The sequence below is a fragment of the Moschus berezovskii genome, chromosome 17, assembly GCF_049115385.1.
Source record: "Moschus berezovskii isolate FMDL1 chromosome 17, NW_MosBer_1.0, whole genome shotgun sequence".
Lineage (NCBI taxonomy): Eukaryota > Metazoa > Chordata > Mammalia > Artiodactyla > Moschidae > Moschus > Moschus berezovskii.
Window position 1 is genome coordinate 50,841,944 of NC_142476.1, and position 26,818 is coordinate 50,868,761.

Below are 26,818 nucleotides of genomic sequence, written 5' to 3' on the forward strand. Positions count from 1 at the left end.
GGCAGCAGCTCCATATCTTTAAGAGATATGGCCACAAAGGGAAGAAAATGGGTGAATAATAACTTGAAGGGAAAGCTAAAGGAAAGCATTTATAAGATGGAGCAGATTCAATTATATTTGTCATTCTGAGAAGAGGCCAGAAAAGACTGAGATACGAAAGAGAATTGGCTGAGCAATATCCAGGACAGGGTCTTATAGAAAGAAGCACAGAGGAAGAGTCTAGATTTAGGAAATGGTCAGCCTACTTACTTACTCAGTTTAAGTTTAAGGTGGCAGGATGGTGGCAGTGGGGGGAGGAAGAGTTTTTTTTTTTTCTGTCTTAGTGAAGTAGAACATTTCTGTGAAGTGGGACTGGGGTGAGGTCTAATGAGTTGAAAAGGAACAGAAAGCACGTCTTTATTTTGCTCCAGCGGTGTTCCAGGGCACTGTCTGAGTGGTATGACACAAAGATGACCAAACCTTCTTGGCTCCCTGTCATTGGAGCATCACTCCAAGCCTTTCAGCATTGATGCTGTAGCCCATGTAGCCTTGTGAGAAAAACAGATACAGCATGTTTACATGACAGTTCAGATACTGATAAAACAAAGCTCCAAAGGAGTACAGGAGTGGTAACCCTGAAGGTTTGTATGCAAGGAGAGGCCACACAAAGGCATCCATGGCGGCCGACCTGGAGTTGAAAACTCACAGTCTTGGAGCCATTCCTGCAGAGCAGGGGAACGATCAGAGAAGTAACTGATGGGGATATGCCCCCATGGTTAACTTTCTGCCGCCTTCCCACTAGATATTTCCATGTTGGGTAACAGAGGCCTTACTTCCTAAATGCAAACCAACGCCTTCCATCTGTTATTTTCTGCTCAAGTGAATAGCAGCTACTTGCAACACATTATTGATTATTGAGGAATTTATTGAAGTTTAAGACTTGGTTATCGTTTGAATTTAATTTTAATTTCATAAGCTATGTCCTTAAACATTTTGAGAGTCAGGCCTGTAAATCAGCACCCTCTGACTGAAATACGTGAGCCGCACTTGTAATTAAACTGTCCTGTTAGTCACATTATTGATATTTCTCCCAGCAATCTTGATTCCAGCTTGTGCTTCTTCCAGCCCAGCGTTCCTCATGATGTACTCTGCATATAAGTTAAATAAGCAAGGTGACAATATACAGCCTTGACGCACTCCTTTTCCTATTTGGAATCAGTCTGCTGTTCCATGTACAGTTCTGACTGTTGCTTCCTGACCTGCATACAGGCTTCTCAAGAGGCAGGTCAGGTGGTCTGGTATTCCCATCTCTTTCAGAATTTTCCACAGTTTATTGTGATCCACACAGTCAAAGGCCTTGGCATAGTCAATGAAGCAGAAATAGATGCTCTTCTGGAACTCTCTTGCTTTCTCCATGATCCAGCGGATGTTGGCAATTCGATCTCTGGGTTCTCTGCCTTTTCTGAAACCTGCTTGAACATCTGGGAGTTCACGGTTCACATATTGCTGAAGCCTGGCTTGGAGAATTTTGAGCATGACTTGAAGAAAGCTGATCGCCAAAGAATTGATGCTTTTGAACTGTGGTGTTGGAAAAGACTCTTGAGAGTCCCTTGTACCGCAAGGAGATCCAACCAGTCCATTCTAAGGGAGATCGATCCTGGGTGTTCATTGGAAAGACTGATGCTAAAGCTGAAACTGCAATACTTTGGCCACCTCGTGTGACGAGTTGACTCACTGGAAAAGACTGATGCTGGGAAAGGTTGGGGGCGGGAGGAGAAGGGGACGACCGAGAATGAGATGGCTGGATGGCATCACCGACTCTGTGGACATGAGTTTGAGTGAACTCCGGGAGTTGGTGATGGACAGGGAGGCCTCGCATGCTGTGATTCATGGGGTCGCGGAGAGTCGGACACGACTGAGCGACTGAACTGAACTGAACTGAACTGATTAGTCACATTAAAAAAGTAAAAGAAACAGATGAAGCTATTTTTAATATTTTTACTCAGCCCATTATATCCAAAATATTATCATTTCAGTTTGTAATATGCTTAGTTGTTCAGTCATGTTCTACTCTTTGCGACCCCATGGACTGTAGGCCACCACGCTCCTCTGTCTGTGGGATTTTCCAGGCAAGAATACTGGAGTGGCTTGCCATTTCCTCCTCCAGGGGATGTTTATTTCGCCTATCTCTATGGAAGATATTTTCACGGAGTTTAGGATTGGCAAGTTTCTTTCAGGATCTGAATATATCACTCCACGATGCTCCATCATTTCTGTTGAAACAGCTGCCAGTATTACTGCTGCTCTTGTGAAGGTGGTATACCTTTTATCCTGTGACTCTTTGTCTTTAGTTTTTAATGATGGTGTGCCTAGATATGGTTTTCCGGCCTGGGATTTGTAGAGCAGATTGAATTTGTAGAGATTTTGGAAGATTCTTGCATCACTTCAGGAGGCGCTTCCGCTCCTTTCTCACTCTGTCCTTCTGTGACTTCAGTTAAATGGAAGTCGGACTTTTAAAACCATTTCCCACATGCGTCTTATGCTCCCATTTTTCTTCGTGATTCGATCTGGCTATTTTCTGCTGGCTTGTTTTCTAGCTCACTAATCTCTTTTGGTCCTCTGTCTACTCTCCTGGTTTCATTCATTTATTAACATTTTAATTTGAGTTCTCTGGTAAAATTCTCCATCTTTCTATAATTTTTTTTGAAGATTACTATCATTCTATTTTAAACTTAAACTATTAAACTTTAAACTATTTTAAAGTTATCAGTGTGTCTAATAACTCTATAGCCAGATTACTACTTAGTAATCTTGTCTGGGATTTTTTTCTTAGTTTTCAGTCATTTTGTTTGACTTCCATATCTGGTAATTTTTATTGAATGCTGGGCGTCATGTCAGAAAAGTTTTAGAGGCTCTGTCTGATGTTATTTTTCTCCAAAGAGGGTTTATATTTCGTCTTCCTTCTACTTTCAAGTGCCCAGTGCTTTGATTTTCCCGCTTGTGTACCTCCCTGCAGAACTTATGTTCTGAGCTTTTCATTTGCAGTGAGGGGTATATAACAGCAAGAATTTTCCAGTGGGACTTATATTTCAGCACAGATCAGAGCCTGATGCCCCAGAGTAGAAGCGTGGGGGAGGATGGACAGTGGAAGGGAATGTGTGTTGGGGGTTAGAGACCCTATCAGCCATAACTCCTGAAATGATAACAGAGACCCTTAAGGAAGCTTAGTCCTCAAGAGTAAGTTCTGTTTAGGCAAGAACGTGGGTGAAACTTCCTTTACAAACAAGGGTTATTTAGCTTTCTTCCATGTTGAAAGTACAGTGAACCAGAGCCTCTATTTTTCTATCTTTCTCGTAATTGAAGGTTTTCTTTTAAAAGCAACACAAGACATCAGAGTAGGCCCATTAAGTCACCTTTGAAAGGGCAGCTTTCGGGTTAAGTGGATTGTGTTTTCTTCCTCATTCCAGGACTTGTTTTTTAGACCTGAAATCTGTTAACCTGGGAATGCCTCATTCAGCAGGCTTTAAAAACACCAGATCTGCAGGAAGTAGATGGGTGTGAATGCTGAGTGTCCTCTCCTGGGTCGTCTTTTGTGTGTGGGGTTGAAGGATAGTAAAGTTAGGAATGCCTCCTAAAAGGCCACTGAGGAATCCAAGGGACATCCCAGGCAAATACCAGAGGTTTCTGAGGAACCAAACTGCAGTTTTTAAATTTTAGTCCTTCTGAAGGGTGGGAATCTTTGCTTCTTTTGTAAATAGAACCTTATTGTGGACTTTCATTTGAGCCTGGGATCAAGCCAGGTCTCGGGAGAAGTGAGCTAGGACTTAAGTACCTTGGAGCTGAGCTGCTTCCATCCACCTCCTCCCTTCCCCAGAGGCTCACCTCCCCACGTTCTCCTAGATGCTGACGCCTGGTTCTTCATCCGTGGTCTTCTCTCGCATCTCTCACACTTGCTGTTGAATGACCTCCCTGATGAGTGAAGAGTCAGCCTGTGTATCTCTGGCTTCATCCCCCGCCACCCCCATACAGTGTAGTTAACTGGAAAAATAAGTACCTTGGTGTCCATTGCTGGGTTAGGTTGGGGGCCATGGGCCTGGAGAGGAGCCAAGCAGAGATGGAGAGGCATGAAGCCTGAGCTGGATGGGCCCTTCTTTCCCTAGAGCATGGCTGGGCTTTGCTGCTTCTCTCCCCACGGCCCCTTTGCCTTTGCACCCCCATCATCCACCTCCACATGTCAGTTACTGATAAACAAAACAGTCCTTGCCTGAGCAATAACCTCTCTGCGGTTAGGTCTGCTTGACCAGACCAGCTCTGATGGAGCAAATCTCTTAGCTTTATCACTCCACCTTCAGTCCATCCTTCTGTGAGCAGATGGGTGGAAGAGCAGGCCTCTCCAGAAGTCAGGAACTCTTGCAGTCAGTGGTCCCAGTCCCCATCCCAGCTTGGCTTCCGTCTTTCCTCAAAGCTGTAAATGGTGCATGAGCGTAGTGACCTTGGTGTAATGTGATCCACGCAGTGGACATCCACCAAACCTCCTCTTTATCTGGGGCTTGTTTCAGATGTCTGAGTGAGAGCGTTGGGGAAATGAGGGGCTGGGCAAAGTGTGGGTGATGGAAAAGGATGGGGTATCAGAGTTGGGGTTTGATCACGAAAGGGGAGTGGAGCCTGACCCTCTTGCACATCCAGGGATTTACATGTCATTTTGGGAAACTTTTAACTTCCTTCCTTTGTTACCAGCACTGTTTGGAAAAGAAAAGATACCTATCTGGTGTGTATAAGATTTTCCCTAGTGTTCAGGGAGAAATTTCCCATGGAGACAATAACAGAGATCAGAGTTGGGTTTTCTCCATAGATCATCAAGTTTCAAATATATGTGGATACCTAGCGGCTTCTCAGGCTATTGTTGGAGGTGATCATGGTCTTTCCAGTTTCTTTCTTTTTTTACTTCCAGTTTTATTGAGATATAATTGACATGCAGCCCCATGTAAGTTTAAGGTATACAACATAATGATTTGACTTAAACAATACATACATCATGAAATGATTACCAGGTAAATTTAGTGCACATCTGTTATCTCATATAGATACAAAATAAAAGAAAGAAAAAATATTTTTTCCTTGTGATGAAAACTCTTGAGATTTACTCTCTCAGCAATTTTCATATTTCTTGGCTGTAGTCACTGTCTGCAATGATTTTGGAACCCAAGAGGAGAAAATCCGTCACTGCTTCCACTTTTTCCCTTCTATTTGCCATGAAGTGATGGGACCGGTTGCCATGATCATATTTTTTTGAATGTTGAGTGTTAAGCCAAACTTTTCACTGTGCTCTTTCACCCTCATCAAGAGGCTTTCTAGTTCCTCTTCACTTTCTGCCATTAGAGTGATGTTATCTGTGTATCTGAGGTTGTTGATATTACTCCCAGCAGTCTTGATTCCAGCCTGTGATTCATCCAGCCTGGCATTTCACATGATGTACTCTGCATATAAGTTAAATAAAAGGGTGCCAGTATACAGCCTTGTTTTACTCTTTTCCCAATTTTGAACCAGTCAGTTGTCTGATATTCCCATCTCTTTTAAGAGTTTTCTACAGTTTGTTGTGTTCCATACAAAGGCTTTCACATAGTCAGTGAAGCAGAAGTATATGTTTTTCTAGAATTCTCTAGCTTTCTCTATGATCCACCGAATGTCAGCAATTTGATCTCTGCTTTGTATATATATCCTCCAACATATGTTGGCAGTTTGATCTGTTTCATATGTATATCCTCCAGCAGTATTAAATATATTAATCCTGTTGTATGTTACATCTCTGTTACTTATGTATCTTATAACTGAAATTTTGTACTTTTTGACTACCTTTGTCCAGTTCCTTCTCTCCCTCTCCTCTGCTTCTGGTAAACACACATGATGGACAGGGAGGCCTGGCGTGCTGTGATTCATGGGGTTGCGGAGAGTCGGACACGACTGAGCGACTGAACTGACCTGAACTGAATCTCTTTTCCCACAAATTTGCTTGTTTTTTTGTTGTTGTTGAAGTATAATTGGCTCACAGTTCCTGGTATACAACATAGGGACTTGATATTTCTGTATATTTCAAAATGATCACATTCAAGTCTAGTTATCATCTGTCACCATTCAAAGATACTACATTATCACCAACTGTATCCCCCAGGCTGTACATTGTATTCCTGTGGCCCATTTATTTTGTAACTGGAAGCTTGTTCCTCTGAATTACCATATGCTGTTTCACTCATTCCCCCATCCAGGGTCTCTCCAGTTTCCTCTGTACAACTGGATAATAATAGAGTCCACTTCATGGGGTTATTGTGAGGATTAGACCAATAAATGATTTCATCGATGTCAAACCTTTACAACAGTGCCTGATGTGCAGTTAACGTTGCTGGCCAGTGTTTACCTTTCTAAAAGTTACACTGTGCTCTTTAGCAGTCGGAAGCTCTCCTTTACCTGCTATGCTCATTCTTATTTAAAACCTCATTTATTTGCAGAAAACAGTTGGGGACTGATTTCTTTCTTTAAAAAAAAAAGCTCAAGATGTTTCAAACCCTTGAAACACACCTGACTTTTTCAGTGAGAAGCTCAGCTTTTACTGGTGCCTAGCATCTGGAAAATCCCATGGATGGAGGAGCCTGGTAGGCTGCAGTCCATGGGATCGCTATGAGTCGGACATGACTGAGCGACTTCACTTTCACTTTTCACTTTCATGCACTGGAGAAGGAAATGGCAACCCACTCCAGTGTTCTTGCCTGGAGAATCCCAGGGACGGGGGAGCCTGGTAGGCTGCCTTCTATGGGGTTGCATGGAGTCGGACACGACTGAAGTGACTTAGCAGCAGCAGCAGCAGCATCTGGTATTGTCCTCAGTGATGTCACCCAACTCCTTTCTTCCCAAGCTTTTGGCTTTAAAGAGAATATATCTATTCATTTGAAATACAAAGTACTTTACAAGAATGAAGTCCTTGTGACTGGGAATGAGATAAGCTCGAGCTTCTTTTCTATTATGAAATGTTCTGTTTCTAACTTTATGCATTTTGAGGTTTTAGTCTATTTATAATTGACTTCTTGATGCTTTCCATTGTTCCATAACGGGTATAAGGTGACTTCTATATCACAGGATGAGACATGCAGGGTTCAGCTGGGGAGGAAGAGGGAGTGGAGCTTGTGTTAGAAGAAAGAATTGGATTTGCAGTAATAATCCTTGCCATTTATCTATTGCTTTGTGTTTCTTTCCCCCCCCCCCTTGTACTTTTAAAACTAAGGTGTCTTTGGATTAACCCAGCAACCACGTGGGCAGTGTCCTCCCTGTTTTATTGATGAAGACACTGATCCATAAAGAGAGTGTATGTTTTGCTCACATTCACCTAGCTGACACTAGTGACAGAGTTGGGATCCTTGCTACCCAAAACCTGTGTGCTTTCCTATTGTTGAAATAATTTATCTGCCAAGTCAGGTATTATGGCATGCCCACCTTGGAGAGATTTTTTTCCCCCTACGTCACAGTCTGTCTCTTGGTTCAGTACTGAGGTGTGGGCCATGTACGCGGATTGAAAAACCTTGTCGGCATGGCAGATGGAGGCCTCATGGCCCATTCCGAGGCTTATTCTCCTTGACTAACACTGACTGCAGGGAAACCCAGCCCTGGCTTCTCTCCATGTGTACTTCAGGTGGTTTTCAGTAGTAGGCGAGCTGATGTCTGGCTCCTCAGCACAGTCCACCCCTTCTCGGAGGAAGCCTGTGGCAAGGCCTGGCTGATGCAGGGCTAAAGCTGTGATGCCATCCCGCCCACAGCTGGGTTCAGAGATTCATCCTGCCGACATGACTGATGTAGGAAAAACCAGGGAAAGTTGGACTTGACGGACATAATACTTGTCTGTTACTGAAAATAAGTTTTCCTGATGCTACCTGTGGCATTCTTATTTCTCTGCTTTAGCCTTGTAATAAACTCTCCTGATCCTTTTTAAAGAAAAAGCAAAATCCTATTATGTGAGAGTGCTCCAGTCCCCTCCGAGCGTCTAGATTAATCTGAAACGACCTCTGAGTTCACAACTGGGTCAGAGTTGCGGAAGAGCAGGAAGAGACTTGCCAGTTCAGCAGGCGTGTGTCTCAGGCCAGTTAAGAACTGGGACAGTCTCGAGGTCTGACTTTGTTGCTCATGTTGAGACCTTGTGCGCTGAGATAATTCTGGGTGGCTTTGGATAACTCTGTTTCTTAACTGAAAAGGAGTATCTGCTGCCTGATAAGTGTTTACCCGTGAAGTAGCAACATGGTGTATGTCTTAGGGTAGGAGGGCTTTTAGATCTCCAGAGCTCGTGCCCGTCCCCCCGCCCCCCACCCCCAAAACCCAAGGTCATTGGCTTAAGCATGTTAACTGGAGTAGAATGCCAGCCCCAACTTTAAAATGTCTTTCTTACTCAGGGTCTCTTTTCTGGATTCTTTCTCCTTTCTCTTTTTGCCTTAAGGGCTGTACGTAATCATAACCCAGTAGAACTGAAAGTAGACAAAGCTGCCCCACTTTTAGTAGATAGAGATCTGGGGTCCAGAAATACCTCTTTCTTGCCAAACCTCAGCTTAGCTGATGCCTTTTTTTTTTTTTTAAATGCCAGTCCCCAGTCCCAGCCCACCCTCTCCACTATTTGGCCAAGTGAGGGCTGGCTCTTACCCTGTGTCAGTGACAGACACCCACTGCTGGTTGGATCACGTTCTCCTTTACCTCTGCCCCGTTCACAAGTCTCACAAAAGGGTTTTAAATGTCAAGGAAAAACTCACACCAAAAGTCATTTTTAACTGTGGATATTTTAACAATATGAGTGAAGTATGTAAAGATGACCTTAATTTTGAAGTGACTTAGAATTTTACATGAGTTGAGGGAGGTTTTCCTGCTAGTGTTCTGGCAGAGTAAAAAATGACTCTGAAGTTTAAGCCTCCAGATTGCTTGTAAGAAACCTGTAAAATGTGATGACCTCCTGTGTGCCAGACTCCATGCCAAACAGTTTGCATTATCTCCTTAACCCTTCAAAGTAGCCCTTTAGACTAGCTTTTTGCAGAACCAAGCTGAGGTTCCAGAAAGCCTTGCACCAACATGTATGTTTAGTAAGTGGCAGAGTAAGAACTTGACTTGTTTGTCCCTGCCTTGTGACCGTGTCATGGCAGCCTTCCTCCAGGCATGATATACTGGGCTCTAGATTTCCACGTTCCAGCCTAACTTGTGGCAGGCGATGCTGATCAGAGTTGGAGCTGTGATGGTGGCTGAGATCTGTGGCTGTACAACCTGATGCTGAAAGAAGGCCAAACTCTCACTCACACACAGACTCTTGTCACTTCTCTCCCCTTTCCTATTATACGTGGTCGCATTGGCCCTGGTGACAAGAAAGATGTTGTTATCAGCAATCAGTGGAGCAAGGATACTGAAGAGGAAATTTCCATTAGGTAAATAACTGTGAAAGAAACACCCCGGAGCAGGGGCAGAAATTCAAGCCCCGGCTCCTGTTACACTGGCCAAATATCCTTGGCATCCCCTGCTTGCTGAGCCTCCTGAAAGGGATAGGAACCTGATAGGATGAAACAGAGGGACACAGTATGAATTTGTTCTCTTGCATCAGTCCAGCATCTGCTTGAATTTCAGTTTTATAAAATCAACTTTTCTGAGCCCGGCCCCAAACCCAGGCTAATTTGCAGTGGCTCCATTGCTGGAGTCAGTGGGGTTATTTTTGGAAGGTGGGATATTGACGTACAGTGTGTGTGTGTGTCAGCTACTCTATAGAACTGGCATCTTGAAGTGCTTCTGAGATTTTTACCCACCCTGGTGAAAATATGGCTTTGTAGAAATTAGTGATTTGGGGCTGTGGTCAGAATTCACAGGTGTGGCTTGTGCTGGAGCATCCTTCAGTGAAAGATGGGAGGAATCACTGTTGTCTTCGCAAGGGTCATAGCAGCTTTTCTCAAGGACATCCTATTTGTTCTGAATCTTTCATTTTAGCTAGGACAGTGTCCTGGTAGCTCAACTGGTAAAGAATCCACCTGCAACATGGGAGACTTGAGTTTGATGCCTGGGTTGGGAAGATCTCTTAGAGGAGGGTATGGCAACCCACTTGAGTATTCTTGCCTGGAGAATCCCCATGGACAGAGGGCCCGGCAAGGCTACAGTCCATAGGGTCACAAAGAGTCAGTTATGACTGAACGACTAAGCACAGCACAGCAGAGCAACAGGACAGTATTTGCTTGCAGCCTTAAGTTTTTTGTGGACTTGAAATTGCTACCAAATGAGCTATATTGGCCTGTTGTTGTTTAGTCACTAAGTCTTATCTGACTTCTTTGCAACCCCATGGACTGTAGCCTTCCAGGCTCCTCTGTCCATGAGATTTTCTAGGCTGGAAAGAATACTGGAGTGGTTACCATTTCCTTCTCCAGGGGATCTTCCCAACCTAGGGATTGAACCCACTTCTGCATTGCAGCCAGATTCTTTACCTCTGAGTCCTTGCAAATGCCCCTTCTGGTGTTGAGGTGTAGTTTATACTGAGTGGAGTTAAAGTGCTTGCACGGTCTCATTTAATCCTTACGACAGCCATGTTGAATCTGATTATACCCATTTTGCATAGGAAGAAATTTAAGTTCAGATAATTCAGTACTGTTTTTATTGAGTGTTCCATGTATTAGGCTCTGTGCTAAGTGCTTTACATGTTTTATTTAATCCTTACGGCATCCTCGTAGATGGCTATCCTCATTCCCATTTGAAGATGAGGAGACAGAGAGACTCACAAAGGTGAAGTTACTCATCTGTGGTCTCACAGCTATTAAATGTCACAGAATTCAACCTCAGGTGTGAATGTCCTGTCTTTATGCCATATACCTGCCTCCTTGGAGTTTTCCTTTGTCTGAGTATCTTCCACCAAGGCTTCATTTCCATTTGAAGCATCATCAATGAAAAAGTTTCAGTGTGAATTCGATTTTTAATACGTCTGGCTTTTCTTTTTAAAATGTGGAGGCAGAGCCGGGGCTGGCAGTGAAGGATTTCCTACACCAGTCACTCCTACGTTATGTTGTGCTGTCATGGGCATCTCTGCTCTGTTTGAATGGTCATTTTCAAAGTCAAGGACGTGGGTGAAACAGTACTTCCCAGCCTCAGAAAAGACCAGTTCCAGAGGGCTCCCATAAAGAGTGCTTACTGGAATCACCTCCCTCTCCAGCCCTTGTGTCCTCGCCCTGTCTTTTAGGGAGAAATGAGATATAGGGTGTGATTTACTTTCCCACCGAGGTGGGGAATGAGAGATGGAATTAAGGGTGACTCAGTGCTCCCACAGTGGGAGAAGGCCGCAAGCTTTGTGGTGCCGTGGATTCAACTCTCAGAAGACCAGGGGACTGGCCCAAAGCCCAGCCTTTGACCCTTCATCTGGCTGGCTTCAGTTTAGTTCCTATAAATGCTTCTCCCTGCAAAATCTTATTCACCTCTCATCAGTATGGGTTTGGTCGGATCATGGATTCCTACAAATGGCACAAGTTTTCTGAGTTCTCAACATCGTATTTCAAGGGGTGAAGATTTTTGTAGTTGTTTCCTGTTAATAAAATATCTTTGTATCCTTTCCGTCCATTCACAAGTTACAAAGGACAAGCCCAGCTGCCCTGCACAGTGCTTTTTTAATAGAGAGATGGACATTCAGATGGAAGCCCTAGAGTGTGCAGAGTGGGTATAGGCACCTTTCCGTGGCAGTGGTAAGGCCCCTGAGAAGCACAGGGAAGAATCCAGCATTTAGAGGGAGAAGGGGATCTCTTAGGTCATCTTGTCCTACCCTCTTGGGGTCAACGTGGTGTTTCTGTACAGAGAACACCCCAGGCCAGTTGGTGCTGGGGTTGCCAAGGCTGCTGCAACAGAATCAGTTGGCAGTTAAGCTTTGACATAGGTTCCCTCATAAATCTTGGCTATTATACTTGTTTTATTGGAGGATGGGGGACAGTTAAGGGAAAGGGGTTGGTATTGGGCCATTTGCCTAGATTATTACCCCACATTCTCTTAGGGGAGAAAGTATTATGGGGTTTTTAACTTCTTAGTTAGCTGCCAGAAATATGTAGACAGGACCTTAACTTACTATCTCTTCCAGGAAAATCTCTCTTTTTAGGAAAGTCAAAGTTGAACCACTCTTTCCCCTCTTCTGTGACATTGGGGAGAGACATTTTTGTCCAGACCCTGAGTAAAGACCACTGGCAACCTCCATAATTCCAGAAGATAGCAAGAACACTCTCCAAAACAAGGGTCACATTTCTCTCTCCTCTCTCAATTCCCAAGTGCATACAGTTTGTGTTGCAGGTTCTTGTTGCTGGCCATGACACGTATGGAATTGTTTTCTTCCTAATGGGACTGTCACTTTTGAGAGTAGGTCCAAGGCCGCTATTCACTTGCCTCCTTAGCAGGACCTAAATCTGTGCTGGGCCCAGAGTAAGTGCTTAATAAAGACATCCTAACTTGGATCGTAGATCACAGACTGTCAGAGCTGGAAAGGATTTTGGAAACCACCAAGTCCAACACTCTAATTTTATACATGGTACCACTCCAAAAATTCACTTTGGAGGCTGGTGTTTATCTGCTGGGAAGAGAGTTTCATTTTTTTCCTTTCAATGTTAAATTCTCGTGCAAGTGACCATCATTCTGAATGTTTGAAAGGCTTTCTTTAGATAGTGTGGGATGTTCCTCCTTGGACTGCTGCTGCTAAGTCACTTCAGTCGTGTCCGACTCTGTGTTACCCCATAGACGGAAGCCCACCAGGCTCCCCCGTCCCTGGGATTCTCCAGGCAAGAACACTGGAGTGGGTTGCCATTTCCTTCTCCAATGTGTGAAAGTGAAAAGTGAAAGTGAAGTCGCTCAGTCATGTCCAACCCTTAGCGACCCCATGGACTGTAGCCTACCAGGCTCCTCCATCCATGGGATTTTCTAGGCAAGAGTACTGGAGTGGCTTGCCATTGCTTTCTCCGCCTCCTTGGACTAGTAGCTGACTAATAATAACCTGATAACAGTAAGAGCGCTGACCAGATTCCATACCCTGAGCAACTGTCAGCCGCTGGACAGCATCAGGACTATCTCCCTCCTACAGATACTGGGAGGGAGGCACAGCGGTCAGGCCCCTGGCTCAGGGTCACGTGACTACCAGAATGGTCGAGACTAGAATCTGGTTTGGCCAGACCCCCGAGCTCATGGCCCACAGTGGTTCTAAGTGGGGTTGCTGGAGAAAATCCCCACTTAATATTAAATCCCACCATGTATCTGTCCTAAAGGAAAGTGTAAAATTACTTTTCATTAACTTCAGCTCTCTAATGAGACAGGGAGTGACAGGGAAGGTGAGGCAGAAAGCAGTCATGACAGAGGTTGCCTCTCCAGAAAGGTCCATGAGGTCATAAAAGCTTTCAGTCAAGAGTGCAAGGAGTTCATCCATCCGTTTTTCCAGATTCCATACATGAACCTGTCTGCAGGGGATGAGTGGAGACACAGATGGAGAGAATGGACTTGTGGACACAGTGCAGAAGTGGGGAGTGGGGCACATGGAGAAAGTAGCATCAGCATTTATGCACGGTCGAGTGTAAAATGGATAGCTGGGGAGAGGTTGCTGTGTAACACGGGGAGCCCAGCCGGGTGCTCTCGCGATGACCTCGAGGGGCAGGACGTGGGGAGAGGAGGGAGGCTCAGAGGGAGGGGATATATGTATCATTATGGCTGATTCACATTGTGGTACTGCAGAAACCGAACACAACATTGCAAAAATTAAAAAACAAAAGAGTGCAAGGAGAAAGAGCAGTCAGGTCTTGCTCCAGGAACCATTGCTTTACGTGGAATCGCTGCTTCTTCCCTGGATCTGGTCTCTCTTCTGTGCCCAGACCTCACCTTCCCTCGTTTCTCAGCATCAGAAGCCTCGGGATTGATGGCTTTCTGGGCAGATCTGTGTGCCCCACCTCGCCAAACCAGAATGCAACGGCCTTGTGGTGGCCAGGAGGCCAGTATACTGGGTCCTCACGGCAGGCTATTTGCCTCGAGCCTTTCCTCCAAGCTTTGTATCTAAATAACATTCCTGTGAGTTTTCTAAAAGGTTAGTCCTGGGTCATTGGCACTTAAACCACTTGTTTTGGTAGATCCTTCCCGTGAAGCTTCATTATATATTTGATATCCTTCCTTTTTTATGCCTGAATGATGAGGATAAGTACCCTGTGGTTTATTAACTGTCACTTTAAACCTTTTCAGATTGTCTTGTGACAAAACAGGGTTTTATGTCCTTTTTATCCAGTTTTGATGGGTGAGACAGTTCTCTGGGTAAAGTATGCCAGGATAAATAAAATCTCACTCTGATTTGTGGGGAAGGATTTTGCATTTGAAATCAGGAGTTCAAGTCTGCCACTTCATAAGAAAGGCCATCTACCCCCGTTCACCTTTCCCTAGACCTTGTTTTCCTCTTGACAGATGGGCCTGGGCATCTGGCACAGTTCAGTATCTATGGAATAAGTGAAAGAAAAGGCATTACTTTGGGGCAGTTGATCTCTCTTAAAATGTGGGTGTCAAATCCTCAGGCAACAATTTGCCACATTTCTATTTTGAATCCCACTGATCCTTGGAGCAAACAGCCTCTGTCCTTATCAGTGTTGTTGTCGTCATTTAGTCACTAAGTCACATCCAACTCTTTTGTGACCCCATGGAGTATAGCCCGCCAGGCTCCTCTGTCCATGGGATTTTCCAGGCAAGAATACTGGAGTGGGTTGCCATTTCCTTCTCCAGGGGATCTTCCCGACCCAGGGATCAAACCCGTCTCCTGCCTTGCAGTCAGATTCTTCGCTACTGAGCCACCAGGGAAGCCATCCACACCATTATAGAATCCCAAAGTTCATCTCTCTTCCCCCAGGCCATTTTGTTACACATTCAATTTTTCTGTAAGTTTGCAGTAGGATTGTGAAAGTTAAATATGATTATGGATGTTTAGTAGTTGTTTAAAAACTTTGTGCCCACCAGTGTAAATGTCCCACAATTCATTATATGTCCAGTGCTTGAAAAATATTCTTCTGGGACACACACTACATGTAATTCAGCAATTAATCTCTCTCTTTTCTCTCATTCAGTATTTACTAAATCCCAGCTAGAACAAGGAAAGGTATTTATTTAAAATAATTAAAACAGTAAAAAAAAAAAAAGAAAGTGCTGAGGCTTTAAAACTTGTTTCCTTCTGTTTTGTATTCATTCCAGTTCGCGGGGACATTATCAGATGGCTTAGGGAAGACGATGGATAATCGCCACCAGTCAGAGCGGGAGTACATCAGATACCATGCAGCCACGAGTGGCGAACACCTTGTAGCTGGCATCCACGGCCTGGCTCATGGTGAGTCATGTAATATCAGGCTGTAGACAGGGGGCTCTTCTGCCTCAGCTCCCTGGAGGTGCCTTTTGCTCATCCAATTGCAAGAGGAAATGATGGATTTGTATCTGAGTGTGCCTGAATGCTTCCAGGCTCTCTGGTTCTGTCCTCCTTGGGTCAAAATGTTAAAACCTGTGAAAACTCTTCATTCATTTTCAAAATGTTGTACACATTGTAGTTTCTTCCTGTTCTCTGGCTTCTGTCCCCAAAGTGTCCTAGAATGTAAGTGTCCAAACCCCTTTTCAGAACACAGGACTACTGCTTCAAGTGCCTTCTGCTCACTGATTATTCCTTCTGCTGCTGCTGCTGAGTCACTTCAGTCGTGTCCGACTCTGTGTGACCCCATAGACGGCAGCCCACCAGGCTCCCCCGTCCCTGGGATTCTCCAGGCAAGAACACTGGAGTGGGTTGCCATTTCCTTCTCCAATGTGTAAAAGTGAAAAGTGAAAGTGAAGTCGCTCAGTCATGTCTGACTCGTAGCGACCCCATGGACTGCAGCCTACCAGGCTCCTCCGTCCATGGGATTTTCTAGGCAAGAGTACTGGAGTGGCTTGCCATTGCCTTCTCCGGATTATTCCTTCTGGAGGTAGCGAAATGTGAATTGGCTGCCAGGTTTGTGGCCCAGATGTTTTTGAGTCATATAAATGCACATTCATAGGGATTGTAGATCTATGTGCCCAAGAGATGTGGAACACAGCATGAATGTCTCTAAACTTGTTTATGGTTCTGATTTTTAATGTTTCAGTCTGACTCATCTGTTGTGTCAATACGTTCTCTGCATGATGTTCAAGGCCCCTAGGAAAGTAGACCCAGTCAGCTCTTCCCACCACTGTCCACAGCCACACTGTATTTCAGCAACTCAGAGTTATATCCTACTCTCCAGACATGCCGTCGAGTCCTTGCTCACTCATGTTTCTTCTGCCCTCCCCCCCTCCCCGGCCTCACTTCCTTGCCCATCAAAATCCTTCTCCACCTGCAAGTCCCCACTCAGATGAGGTTTGCCCAGCTCCACTGTCCCCAGTTAGAATCAACGATGATTTGAGCACACCTGGCAATCTGGGTTGTGTGTGTAGCCAGCTGTGTGTGTCTTGCTTCCCTGATAGGCTATGAGGGCAAGGAGAGGATAAAGACCCTCTCGTGGTCACCTTTATACCTGCAGTATCTCACACAGCACCTGGTGTATAGCTCGTGCTTGGCGATTGTTGTTAGTTGAACTGTTTGTACCAGATTCTTAGGAATAGTCTGAAGCTCTCAGTAACAATTGGAGGAAAAAGAAGGAATATACCTAGTAAAAAATCATATTTTTCTTCATTTTTGTTTATCAAGTTTCCTAACGATAAGGTTTGGATCAAAATACCTCTGCCCAGCTGGAAAGCAAGCAGCCCCCAAGGAGACATCAAGCTAGCAGTGAACTTTGGCTGAAATTGATCTGTTTATGGACTTTAAAACTTGATTGTTGCGCATTGTTTCTAGTAACTAATGATAGTGCACCAGACAATTTTAAGACTTTATTTTTTTAATGAATATAAAGTGCTTTGCTATGTGTACTTGTCTTTATCTATCCAGCATCCTTGAGATGCAGAGAAACCGTGCCTGTCCTCACTGTTTAGATGGGTGTTCCAGTGTGCTGAGAAAATGAGTGAGTGGTTCACAGTAGCAAAATCCCTCCAAGCCAAGGATCCTTCAGATAATATGTGCAACACCCCCAGAAGCCAGTCGGGCCAGTCTGAGACCAAGAACCAGTGGCCTTATCCAAGGGGGACCCATTAAGCTCTGGGATGTATGAAAGCGGTAGAGTGAGATTCTTCCTTCGGATGAAAAAAACAAAACAAAAAACAACCCTTAAACAATAACAAGAAACAGAATCAGTGCTGTCTCCTTGGTTTTTAAACCACGTTTTTAAACTGGGAGTCAGGCTCGGTTCCCCCTTTTGGTCCTACTCAACCCAGGTTCAGTCATGTTCTGATTCTGCCATGAGCTTTGTTCCAAACTTTGGGAAAGGCCTGTTGCCTCACTGGAGCAAGTGGACCCAGAATGAAGAAATGCCGTGAATTGTTAGTATATTCTCACCCAAGGAACTTCCTTTACCAATTTGTCTCACTAGAGCTGAAGAGTCTAGAGAGCGTCCTCATACCCCCTCCGTCAAAGGGTAAACATCTGTGAGTGTCCCTGGCACAAATCCTGGAGACGATTCTTCCTAGCAGTGCCTGTGTCCTCTCCAGCCTCTGCCAACTTCTGGCCACTTGGGAGGCTCTTTAAGGTCACTGCCGTCACCTTTCAAAATGTTTGGAATGTCTTTTTGACCTCAGTCAGTCTTTTGAACGATGGCATCTAGGGTCCCAGCTGGTGCTGGCAGCCGTGGGGGTGCCCTTCATCTGGGCTTCATCCTCGACTCCAGTTGCCTGCACCTGTTTCAGCAACGTGTGCAGGAAGGAGTTTTGACCCCATTTCAGGCATTCAGTGGTGCTGGCTAGTCACATAGTGTTCTTTGAAAACTGAGGATTTATATTTGGTTCTTGCTCCACCTTACATTTTAGAGGATCCCAACTTTCCCCAAGGACCCAGTTTGCTGGTCCGTTGATTCAGTCCTCTGTCTGCACCCTTTCCTGATTGCCCATAAGCTATTCAAGCTCTGGAATTTAAAAGTAGCCTCCGGTAACCTCTTCGCTTTCCTTTGATTTTCCAAAACTGAAACATGCTGTCCTTCTCACTGATGTGTGATGCATGTTCTCTGACTCTCAACTCCGAGGGCGCATCTGCTGCCTCTCCATCTTGATGGGCCTCCCTGTTGCCTGTCAGGAGGTTGATATGATGCCCATATGTCTACCTCACCAGGTGCATGAAATTCAGGGGTTTGCCTTTAAATGATTTTGCTTTTGTCCTTGGCCAGGTTACCACAGCCCTTGTCTCTTTTGCTAGGTATCATTGGTGGACTGACCAGTGTTATAACCTCAACCGTGGAAGGTGTGAAAACAGAAGGGGGTGTCAGCGGCTTCATATCTGGCCTTGGGAAAGGGCTTGTTGGCACTGTCACCAAGCCAGTGGCAGGCGCCCTGGATTTTGCATCAGAAACAGCCCAGGCGGTGAGAGACACAGCCACCCTTAGTGGCCCCAGGTCAGTGGTCGTGGGGGGGAGTGGCTTTTGCAATTTCCAGCCCCAGTCTGCTGCCTGTCCTAAGCCATGCTGATATGTTTGATCATACACTTTCTGCCTTAATGAAATGATTTTTAAAAAACTGAATACACGTAACTAAAATTTCTGACCTGCCTAATACAGATACATGAAAATGAAGTGTAAACATCTGGCATAATTTTCTATATATCTGTATCTGTCTGTTTATACCTGCATATACTGGATGTGTATGTGTGTGTATGATTTTTTTTTTATTAGACTAATCAGAAAGGCAGTGGCATCCTTACACACATCCCCTGTTCACCAAACTGAGTAGACCCCTCCAAACACCCATTAAGAAAACTCTCAGGCCACAGGCTGTGTCTTGCTCCAAGGCCCTGTGGCGTGGTTGGAGAATCCAACAGTTGCGCTTCACCACATGGAGTCTGTCCCTTCTTAGTTCTCCCTCCACTTGAAAGTGCCAGCCAGTCCCCCAACCTTACAGAGAAACTCCCCAAGGAAGCTGGTAGGTCTTCTGTGGGATGCCGTCTTGCCTTGATAGCAGCTGAGACAGGAAATCAGTGACGGCCCACACAGCTCCAAATCCCATAGACTCCAACCACTTTAACGTCGCTATTCATGTTAGTGGCCGATTTTAGCCTCCCTTGTCCAGAGTGACTAATTGGGGATCTTATCAACAAAGGGTGTAATGAATGTTACAGTTCCCAGCCAAGCTGGACTCCACTTAAGCCCAGAAGATTTCGCTGCTGCCTGGTTAACAGATATCCCCTGAGTGAGTTAGTAGGCCCTTAGAACGCCCAGGGCCTGGGCCACATCCACACCCTGTCGCTCCCTCAAATAGGATTTGAAGTGAAATCGTCCCCTATTAAAATGAATCCGTTTTCTGTCACCAGGAAGCCTTACTGATGACACATTACTGCACTAGGGGAAATGCTTCAGATTGTAGACGGGGACCATGTCATGTGTTCAGCCACAATGTCTTCCATCTGGAAGCAGCTGCTTCTTAAAAAAAGGATCTGTGGAGTTTAGTCCTTTAGTGAAGTTGCATTCTATTCTCGGACACAAAGATGAAACAGTCCTTGAGTGTATCTCAAAACGTGTAGGAAGCTGGGGAAAGGGGCAGGAAGGAGACTTCAGAGGATTTCCAGTTAGTTTCTCCATGTCTGCCTGAAGCCCAAGAAGTCTCTGTCCAGTACTTTGTTAGGACAGTAAGACCCAATGAAGCCCAAATAAAATAGAAGGCCCTGAATAATTCCAGAAAACCCATTCTCATCCTTAAAATCCTAGAGTGGTCAAGGGACGGAGTGATTTGTTTCCTAAAGAGTCTGAGGTATATGTGTTAAATTTAGAAACATTTTGTGCTGCGAACTCTCATGATGTTGACCAGAAAGAAATCACTTGCATTTTATACAGTGTCAGTTTGGAAAGCTTGATGAAGTTTCGCATTCTTTTTTAGGAGCTCAAGAAAGGCACAAAATCCTTGCTGCAGAAAGGTGGTGTTATCTTTTTTACCAGTTGTCTAGCTTTACTGTGGAAGGTTCTGTTTAGTGTTAGTCGGCGTGTATCTATCACTCATTCATTTTTTGATGAGTAAATATTGATTGAAAATTGCCTGAAAACTGAAGGCTGGGAATATAGCAGAAAACAAGGATGAGTCTAGTCTTACAGCCTAGGACTTACAGTCAAGCAGGGTAGCAAACATAAAACAAATAATCATAGAAGTAATTATTTGCTAAAATTGTGACAAATGACACAGGAAATTTACAGAGTGCTGTGGGACTGTATAATTAGAGGAGGCACGGAGTCGAAAGAGGTATGCTCACGTGTGGTCAGTGGGGTCAAAAAAGGCATATCTGGGGAAATGATACTTGAGATGAAGTCTGACATAAAAGTGTGATCTGGCCAGGTAAAGAGAAGGAATAGTCACCTCCCAGGTAATGGGGGACAGGGAACCTGTGCACTTTGCCTCAAAGCAGATAGCAGTTGGTCAGTCTTAATTGAATTGCCCAGAACAGCTATCTTCTAGTCACTCACTCCTCCTAGAAACCAAAGCTCTAGTGATAAGTGAGGAGCAGCTAGGTAGCCATGGTCTCTTGGGCATGGAAGTTCAGAGGGGATGTTGAGCTGCTGCCTCTCTTCTCTGTTCCTGGAGGAGCCAATAGTGGAAGAATCGTGGCCACAGTACCATGCTCTAGACCCATGCTAACTTAGGGCCTCAGGGAAGCTTGGCCCTCCACCTTTCATTGCACGGAAAGGCATTACAGATTCTTCTGGAACTCTGGAACCCATTTCCCTTGGTCCATTTGTCTAGATCAAACCATAGAGTTATTAATGAGGAGTCATGTGTTTGAGAGAAAAGATCCCTTAACCTGGGAAACGATAGCGCTGGGTCCCAACCTCCTTCCTGACCAGTTTTGGGCCCTTGGTCAAGACTCCGAGCCCCCTTGAAGCCTCAGTTTTTTCCTCTCTGAACTGGGGATAAATATAGCTGTTTATTTATTCTCTCTCAGAGGTCTGAAACCCAACCAGAGTTATTTTAATGTGGATGTTATAAAGAACTATAAAATGCTGAGTGATACTATTTTTGAAGTCACATTAAAGGAGCAGAGAGGTTTTTGCAGGTGGAGAAACGTTTGAGTGCCTCAAGGGTTTGTTCTGATGACACTGTGATCTCTTAGGAACGTACTAGTTCTCCCAAGGGATAAATCACCCCAATTTCTTGGAAGTGAGTTGTAACCATCTCCAACTATCCCAGTCGATTGAACAGGATCCAGGGGTGTTACTCAGGGTTTTTCCCCACTGTTTAGACAACAGGGACTAACAAATGATTTGAAGGGATTAGAAGTGAGATTCTGACCGAGAGCTGACCTGAGCCCAGGGACCGAGCCAGCAGTAGAACCCAGGAGTCCAGGCGCTCTGCCTCTGAGTCTGCTCTTGGAATGAGACTTTCTGCTTCCTTTGTAATATTTCATCCAAGGAAGGCTTAGATCTTAGCATCTATGTTTTAACCGACCCAAATTTCAAGCAGATGATAGCAAAGTAAGCCATAAAACTGTGAAAGAATATTCCTTCCAGTAATCCATCTGAAAAGTGGCCTTACAGGAAATATTGGCTCCTTTCTGTGTTTATTTGAACATGATTTTATTTATAGGGAACCCCCTCCCCCCACTTGAGTTCCTTGAGATTAAAATACTTCCAAGTTCCTCTCCCTGTTGGCATGTGCAGGCATTCCAAGAAGGCAGCCACCTACCTTTTCCCTGAAATTTCCATGCAGTCTCACAGTTCTCGGGAAGGCAGGTGGGGGTGGGGGAGCGGGGAGGGCGGAGGACGGCAGAGCCTCTGGCCTCAGCATGAATGCTGTGGGCCAGTATCCCCTGCTGCATTTGTTAACTGCACAAGTATGTGTGGTTTGGAACTGAAGAAGAAAGCCTCTTCCAGGGCCACGTTCTGCTGGCTCAGGTTGCATCTTCTCGTCTCCGTGTGTTGAGCCACATTTGTCCATTCCCAAGTAAAGTTTACGAAAATGGCACTGAGGCAGCCACACTTGCAATGCCACTGAAGCCATGTGGACACGTCTGCCACTCTTCAGGTGGTGGCGGTTTAGTCGCTAAGTCGTGTGTAGCCCACGAGGCTCCTCTGTCTGTGGAATTCTCCAGGCAAGAATACTGGAATGGGTTGCCATTTCCTTCTCCAGGGGATCTTCCCAACCCCAGAATCGAACCCGGTCTCCTGCATTGCAGACAGATTCTTTACCGACTGAGCTACGAAGGAACACTTCATGGGACCAGGCCAAAGCCGAGGCACGTCCAGTTCTCTGCGTGTGGGGTGGAGTTTGCTGGTAGCATTTAAAAAGGTACTTGAGTAGAAAACCTCAGAGACCCAGCAGCAGCACAAAAAAAAAACCCACAGAAAAGAAAGGAGGGTTTGACCTTGAACTGTTTATTTACTTGTTTATTTCTCTGAATAAACTGTATGTTGTACACATGGGGTCACAGGACATTTCGAGAAAGCAGCAGCTGGAGGTGTATTGAACTGAGCCCCTGAGGTTTCCTCCAAACTGTTTCTTCACCTTTTCTGTCAAGACCCAGAACCAGGGGGTAGAGGTGGGAGTTGGCAGAACTTAAAATATTCAAACTAATTTAGCAAAACTCAGGAGTGTTGGCACTTATCTCATTATTTGTCAGATAAGGAAGAAGGGGGAATCCAAAGGATAATGATAGATCAGCATTTAAGTATCTCGCCATCAGGACTCTGATAACGTTCTGGAATCCCGGGATCCTCATACTGTGCACATAGATGCAAACTCCAGTTGCTCAGAGAGTTTTTGAGTAACCTTTCAGTTGATTTCACAGGAAAGATTCATGGTGGACTTATTTGACTTCTTCAAGTGAAAACACTCCCAAGATACCACCTAAAATTCGTTAAAGATACTTTATGCGAATGGCCTCTTAGATGTGAAATGGAAATGGATTTTTTTTTTTCTTTCAGGAAAAGCCCTTTCTGTTAGTGTTTGCATCCTAACCCACAACTCTCCAGGATAAATGGGTTAAGACCCTCTTGGGTCATCAGAGCCTGGGTGCAGTCACGGTGGGCAGGTGAGAAGAAAGTCAGCAAAGGGGATTTAGGAAGTGCTTCTTCTGTTCTTCCAGTCCAGTCTGGCAACAGTGCTCATAACCATTGTGCTCTGAATGCAGCCATCTGCCCTTTGTGGTGTATTATACATAACACATCAGGCAGAATTGGCTTGCACTCAGCCTTTAGGGAACTTCCAAAGGTAAAAATCTAATAAAAATGTAAATGTTCATTAGGATATACCATGCGTGCATCCATGCATGCCCACTCAGTCGTGTCTGACTCATTTGCGACCTCATGGACTTGTAGCGTGCCAGGCTCCTCTGTCCATGGGATTTTCCAGGCAAGAATACTGGAGCAGGTCACCATTTCTTCCTCCAGGGGATCTTTCCGACACCAGGATTGAACCCGCATCTCTTATGCATTGGCAGGCAGATTCTTTACTGCTGAGCCACTGGGGAAGCCCCGGATATGTATACCAGTGCTCTCAGTTTTTTCCACCATGTTCCCTCTAAGGCAGAGGATGGTGGACCGATGCTCCCTGAATCTGGAGGGAGAGCAAGTCCAGCACTTCTTGTAAAGTTTCTGTTTTATCTTAAAACTGTAAATGGAGTTTACAGTTTATCCCATGTTTGTTTTAAAAAAGGTAATATTTTTACATTGCTACCCAGTAAAATCAACCGTTCAGAAAAATACACCATGTCCTCCTGTAGCTACTGCCTCTTGCTCATTTAAGAAGTACAAGATACTCCTTCCAGATGAACTCTGCACACCCTCAGAGCATGGATATAAAGCCATGATTATTGGCCCGGGTGAAAAGTAAGCACCTAGGACAGGTTTGACCTGAGGCTCTGTTTCTCATCTTTGGGCGTATCTGTCTATTGGCTTAGTAAGCACCTGCTGGGGGCAGCCAGGGCGTTTGTTGACAAGTCAGTTTTATCATGAGAAGGAATTCAGTTTAGGTGAAACTGAAAAATTACTGTTGCATCTGGCTGAAAGGAAGGGACTGTTCATATCTCTCTGGTTTCCAAAAGTGGCCCCGTGGCTCTAGGGGCACCCCTCTGTCTGTCTTCTGCTCACCCCTGACTGTGAGGTGAGAACTCTGTGTCCTCACTTCCTGATCTTGCCACACAAGGCCTTTCCCGAGAATGCTTGAACGTCGATGGATCCTTCTCTCAATCCTCCTGAGCATACCCAGAAGAAACAACACTCAGAACTATGCTAATGACATGTGATGTCTCACTCAGGTCTGATGAAGTTACAGAATGAGATATTTTTAACAAACATCTTAACATGCCTTATAAGTTAAAATTTCTCTCCCAGGAACACAAGCAGAGAACTCTTATTTTCTAAGATAGACTTCTTCCCTTTGCTGAATTCCAAATACTGTACTCCCCTTTCACTCAAAGGCTCCAGACGATCCATTCTCATTGTAACATAGCTTATGGAAAGCTCAAATCTGTTGATGGAAAAAAAGAAGTGTGTGTGTTCCTGCACACACATATTTGAGAAAAGCCTTTCCATTTATGAAATCCCATGACTCATTTTTATGCGAGATTATCTGTTAGGAGAAAAACCACTTTTTTGGTCATGGTACATTATTATCGTTTCTAGAAAGGAGAGCGTCTATTTTTTTGCCATTTTTGGCTTGCAGAGATGACTGACTTCATGGAAACGGCACTATCCTGCTTCCAAAAGTAAAAATAAATTGAATTCAGGCACGTACGTCTTTGATATATAGTCCTGGTGTCTCAACCAGCAGGTCTTTGCTCAAAGAAAATAGAATGGAAAGTATGATTGCTTTCTGATTCTGGTTTCTTCCATTTAAAAATCGGTCTGAGGCGCATGCACACGCACACATACACACACACACACACAAGTCTTTATACATGTAGTCCCTTCCTTGTTCAGAGACTTGATTTTTAAACTCTGGAATGACCTCCAGTCTTACATACATAAGATATGCATTTGAGGATTTTGCTTTTAACTTCAAAAGAAGCAGAAGTGTATTTCTTCCTGAGAAAAATTTGTATTCCCTGTATCAGAAAATAATTAAATGTCATTTAACTGTTGGTGGAATTCCTCTGCCAAGGCATGAGGTGTATTTATTTTTAGATTTTGATGGCCATCTTCTCTCTTTCATGGTTTTCCCTTCCAGAATCATCCCTCTTTGCCCAAGATGAAATGGAGTCTCCCTGAAAAAAAGGATCCAGGTTTGAGTTCATAGCCCCTGCTCCCAGAGAGCTTTAGTCAGTAGGATAATTCTGAAATAAATAGAGGCCATATATGCTAGATGGAGAAGGAAATGGCAACCCACTCCAGTGTTCTTGCCTGGAGAATCCCAGGGACGGGGGAGCCTGGTGGGCTGCCGTCTATGGGGTCACACAGAGTCGGACACGACTGAAGTGACTTAGCAGCAGCATATATGCTAGAAGAGAAATGAAGAATGTAGTACTGTTTTGGAAGTAAAGGCCTGCAGCCATTGGTGGAAGAAAAGGCAGATTTGGGTGTTATTAACTCCAAGTTCCCTCACTGTGAGACCTTTTTAGAGTACTCTTTTTTGTCAGACTGCCTCTCAAAGACAGACTTGTGCTAAGTTTCTCACTAATTTGTCAAATGGCAGGGTGGGGAGAGTGAGATTGCATTCAGTTCAGTTCAGTCGCTCAGTCGTGGCCGACTCTTTGCGACCCCATGAATCACAGCACGCCAGGCCTCCCTGTCCATCACCAACTCCCGGAGTTCACTCAAACTCATGTCCATCGAGTTGGTGATGCCATCCACCCATCTCATTCTCTGTTGTCCCCTTCTCCTCCCGCCCCCAATCCTTCCCAGCATCAGAATCTTTTCCAGTGAGTTAACTCGTCGTATGAGGTGGCCAAAGTATTGGAGTTTCAGCTTTACCATCAGTCCTTCCAATGAACACCCAGGACTGATCTCCTCCAGAATGGACTGGTTGGATCTCCTTGCAGTCCAAGGGACTCTCAAGAGTTTTCTCCAGCACCACAGTTCAAAAGCATCAATTCTTCGGCTTTCAGCTTTCTTCACAGTCCAACTCTCACATCCATACATGACCACGGGAAAAAACATAGCCTTGACTAGACGGACCTTTGTTGGCAAAGTAATGGCTCTGCTTTTTAATATGCTATCTAGGTTGGTCATAACTTTCCTACCAAGGAGTAAGCATCTTTTAATTTGTAACATTTTAATCACAAAGAAAATTTTATTATATTTATTATATATGGGTGGGGCTTCCCCAGTGGCTCAGCGGTCAAGAATCCGTCTGCAATGCAGAATATGCAGGAGAAGCAGGCTGAATCCCTGAATCAGGAAGATTCCCTGGAGGAAGAAATGGCAACCCACTCTGGTACTCTTCCCCGGAAAATCCTGTGGACAGGGAAGCTTGGTGGGCTACAATCCATGAGGTCACAAAGAGTCAGACGCTACTGAGGACTGAACACACACACATATGTGTTATATATAACTCAAATCAGGATAACAGTGTTACTAACCTATATCCTTAGTGGATTTACTTTAATATGTAGAGAACACGGATTTCTAATTAGCGCATAATTTATACATATGGGTCCTTTTAGAACAAAGGTTCTCAAAATATAGTCTAAGGAACCCTGGGGCCCCCCCCTCAATACTTTCCAGGGGATCTGTAAGGTCAAACCTATTTTTGTATATTTACATATTCATATATAGATATACAGAGGGAAAAAACAGCTATTTTTATAATAAAA

The 26,818-nt window shown here is 44.6% G+C and overlaps 1 protein-coding gene across 7 annotated transcripts in view; it reads left to right on the top strand.

Annotated features, from left to right (window-relative positions):
• Positions 1 to 26,818, top strand: part of VPS13D (vacuolar protein sorting 13 homolog D) — a 273,340-nt gene that overhangs the window by 199,054 nt on the left and 47,468 nt on the right. For 6 of the 7 annotated variants that reach the window (XM_088845450.1, XM_088845451.1, XM_088845449.1 and 3 more), the window contains 2 exons: positions 15,202 to 15,334; positions 18,290 to 18,485. In XM_088845450.1, the coding sequence (XP_088701576.1) occupies positions 15,202 to 15,334; positions 18,290 to 18,485 (329 nt within the window). Of the gene's footprint in view, positions 1 to 15,201; positions 15,335 to 18,289; positions 18,486 to 22,197; positions 22,357 to 26,818 lie in introns of all 7 variants that reach the window. The other variant, XM_088845455.1, reaches the window with a different exon arrangement.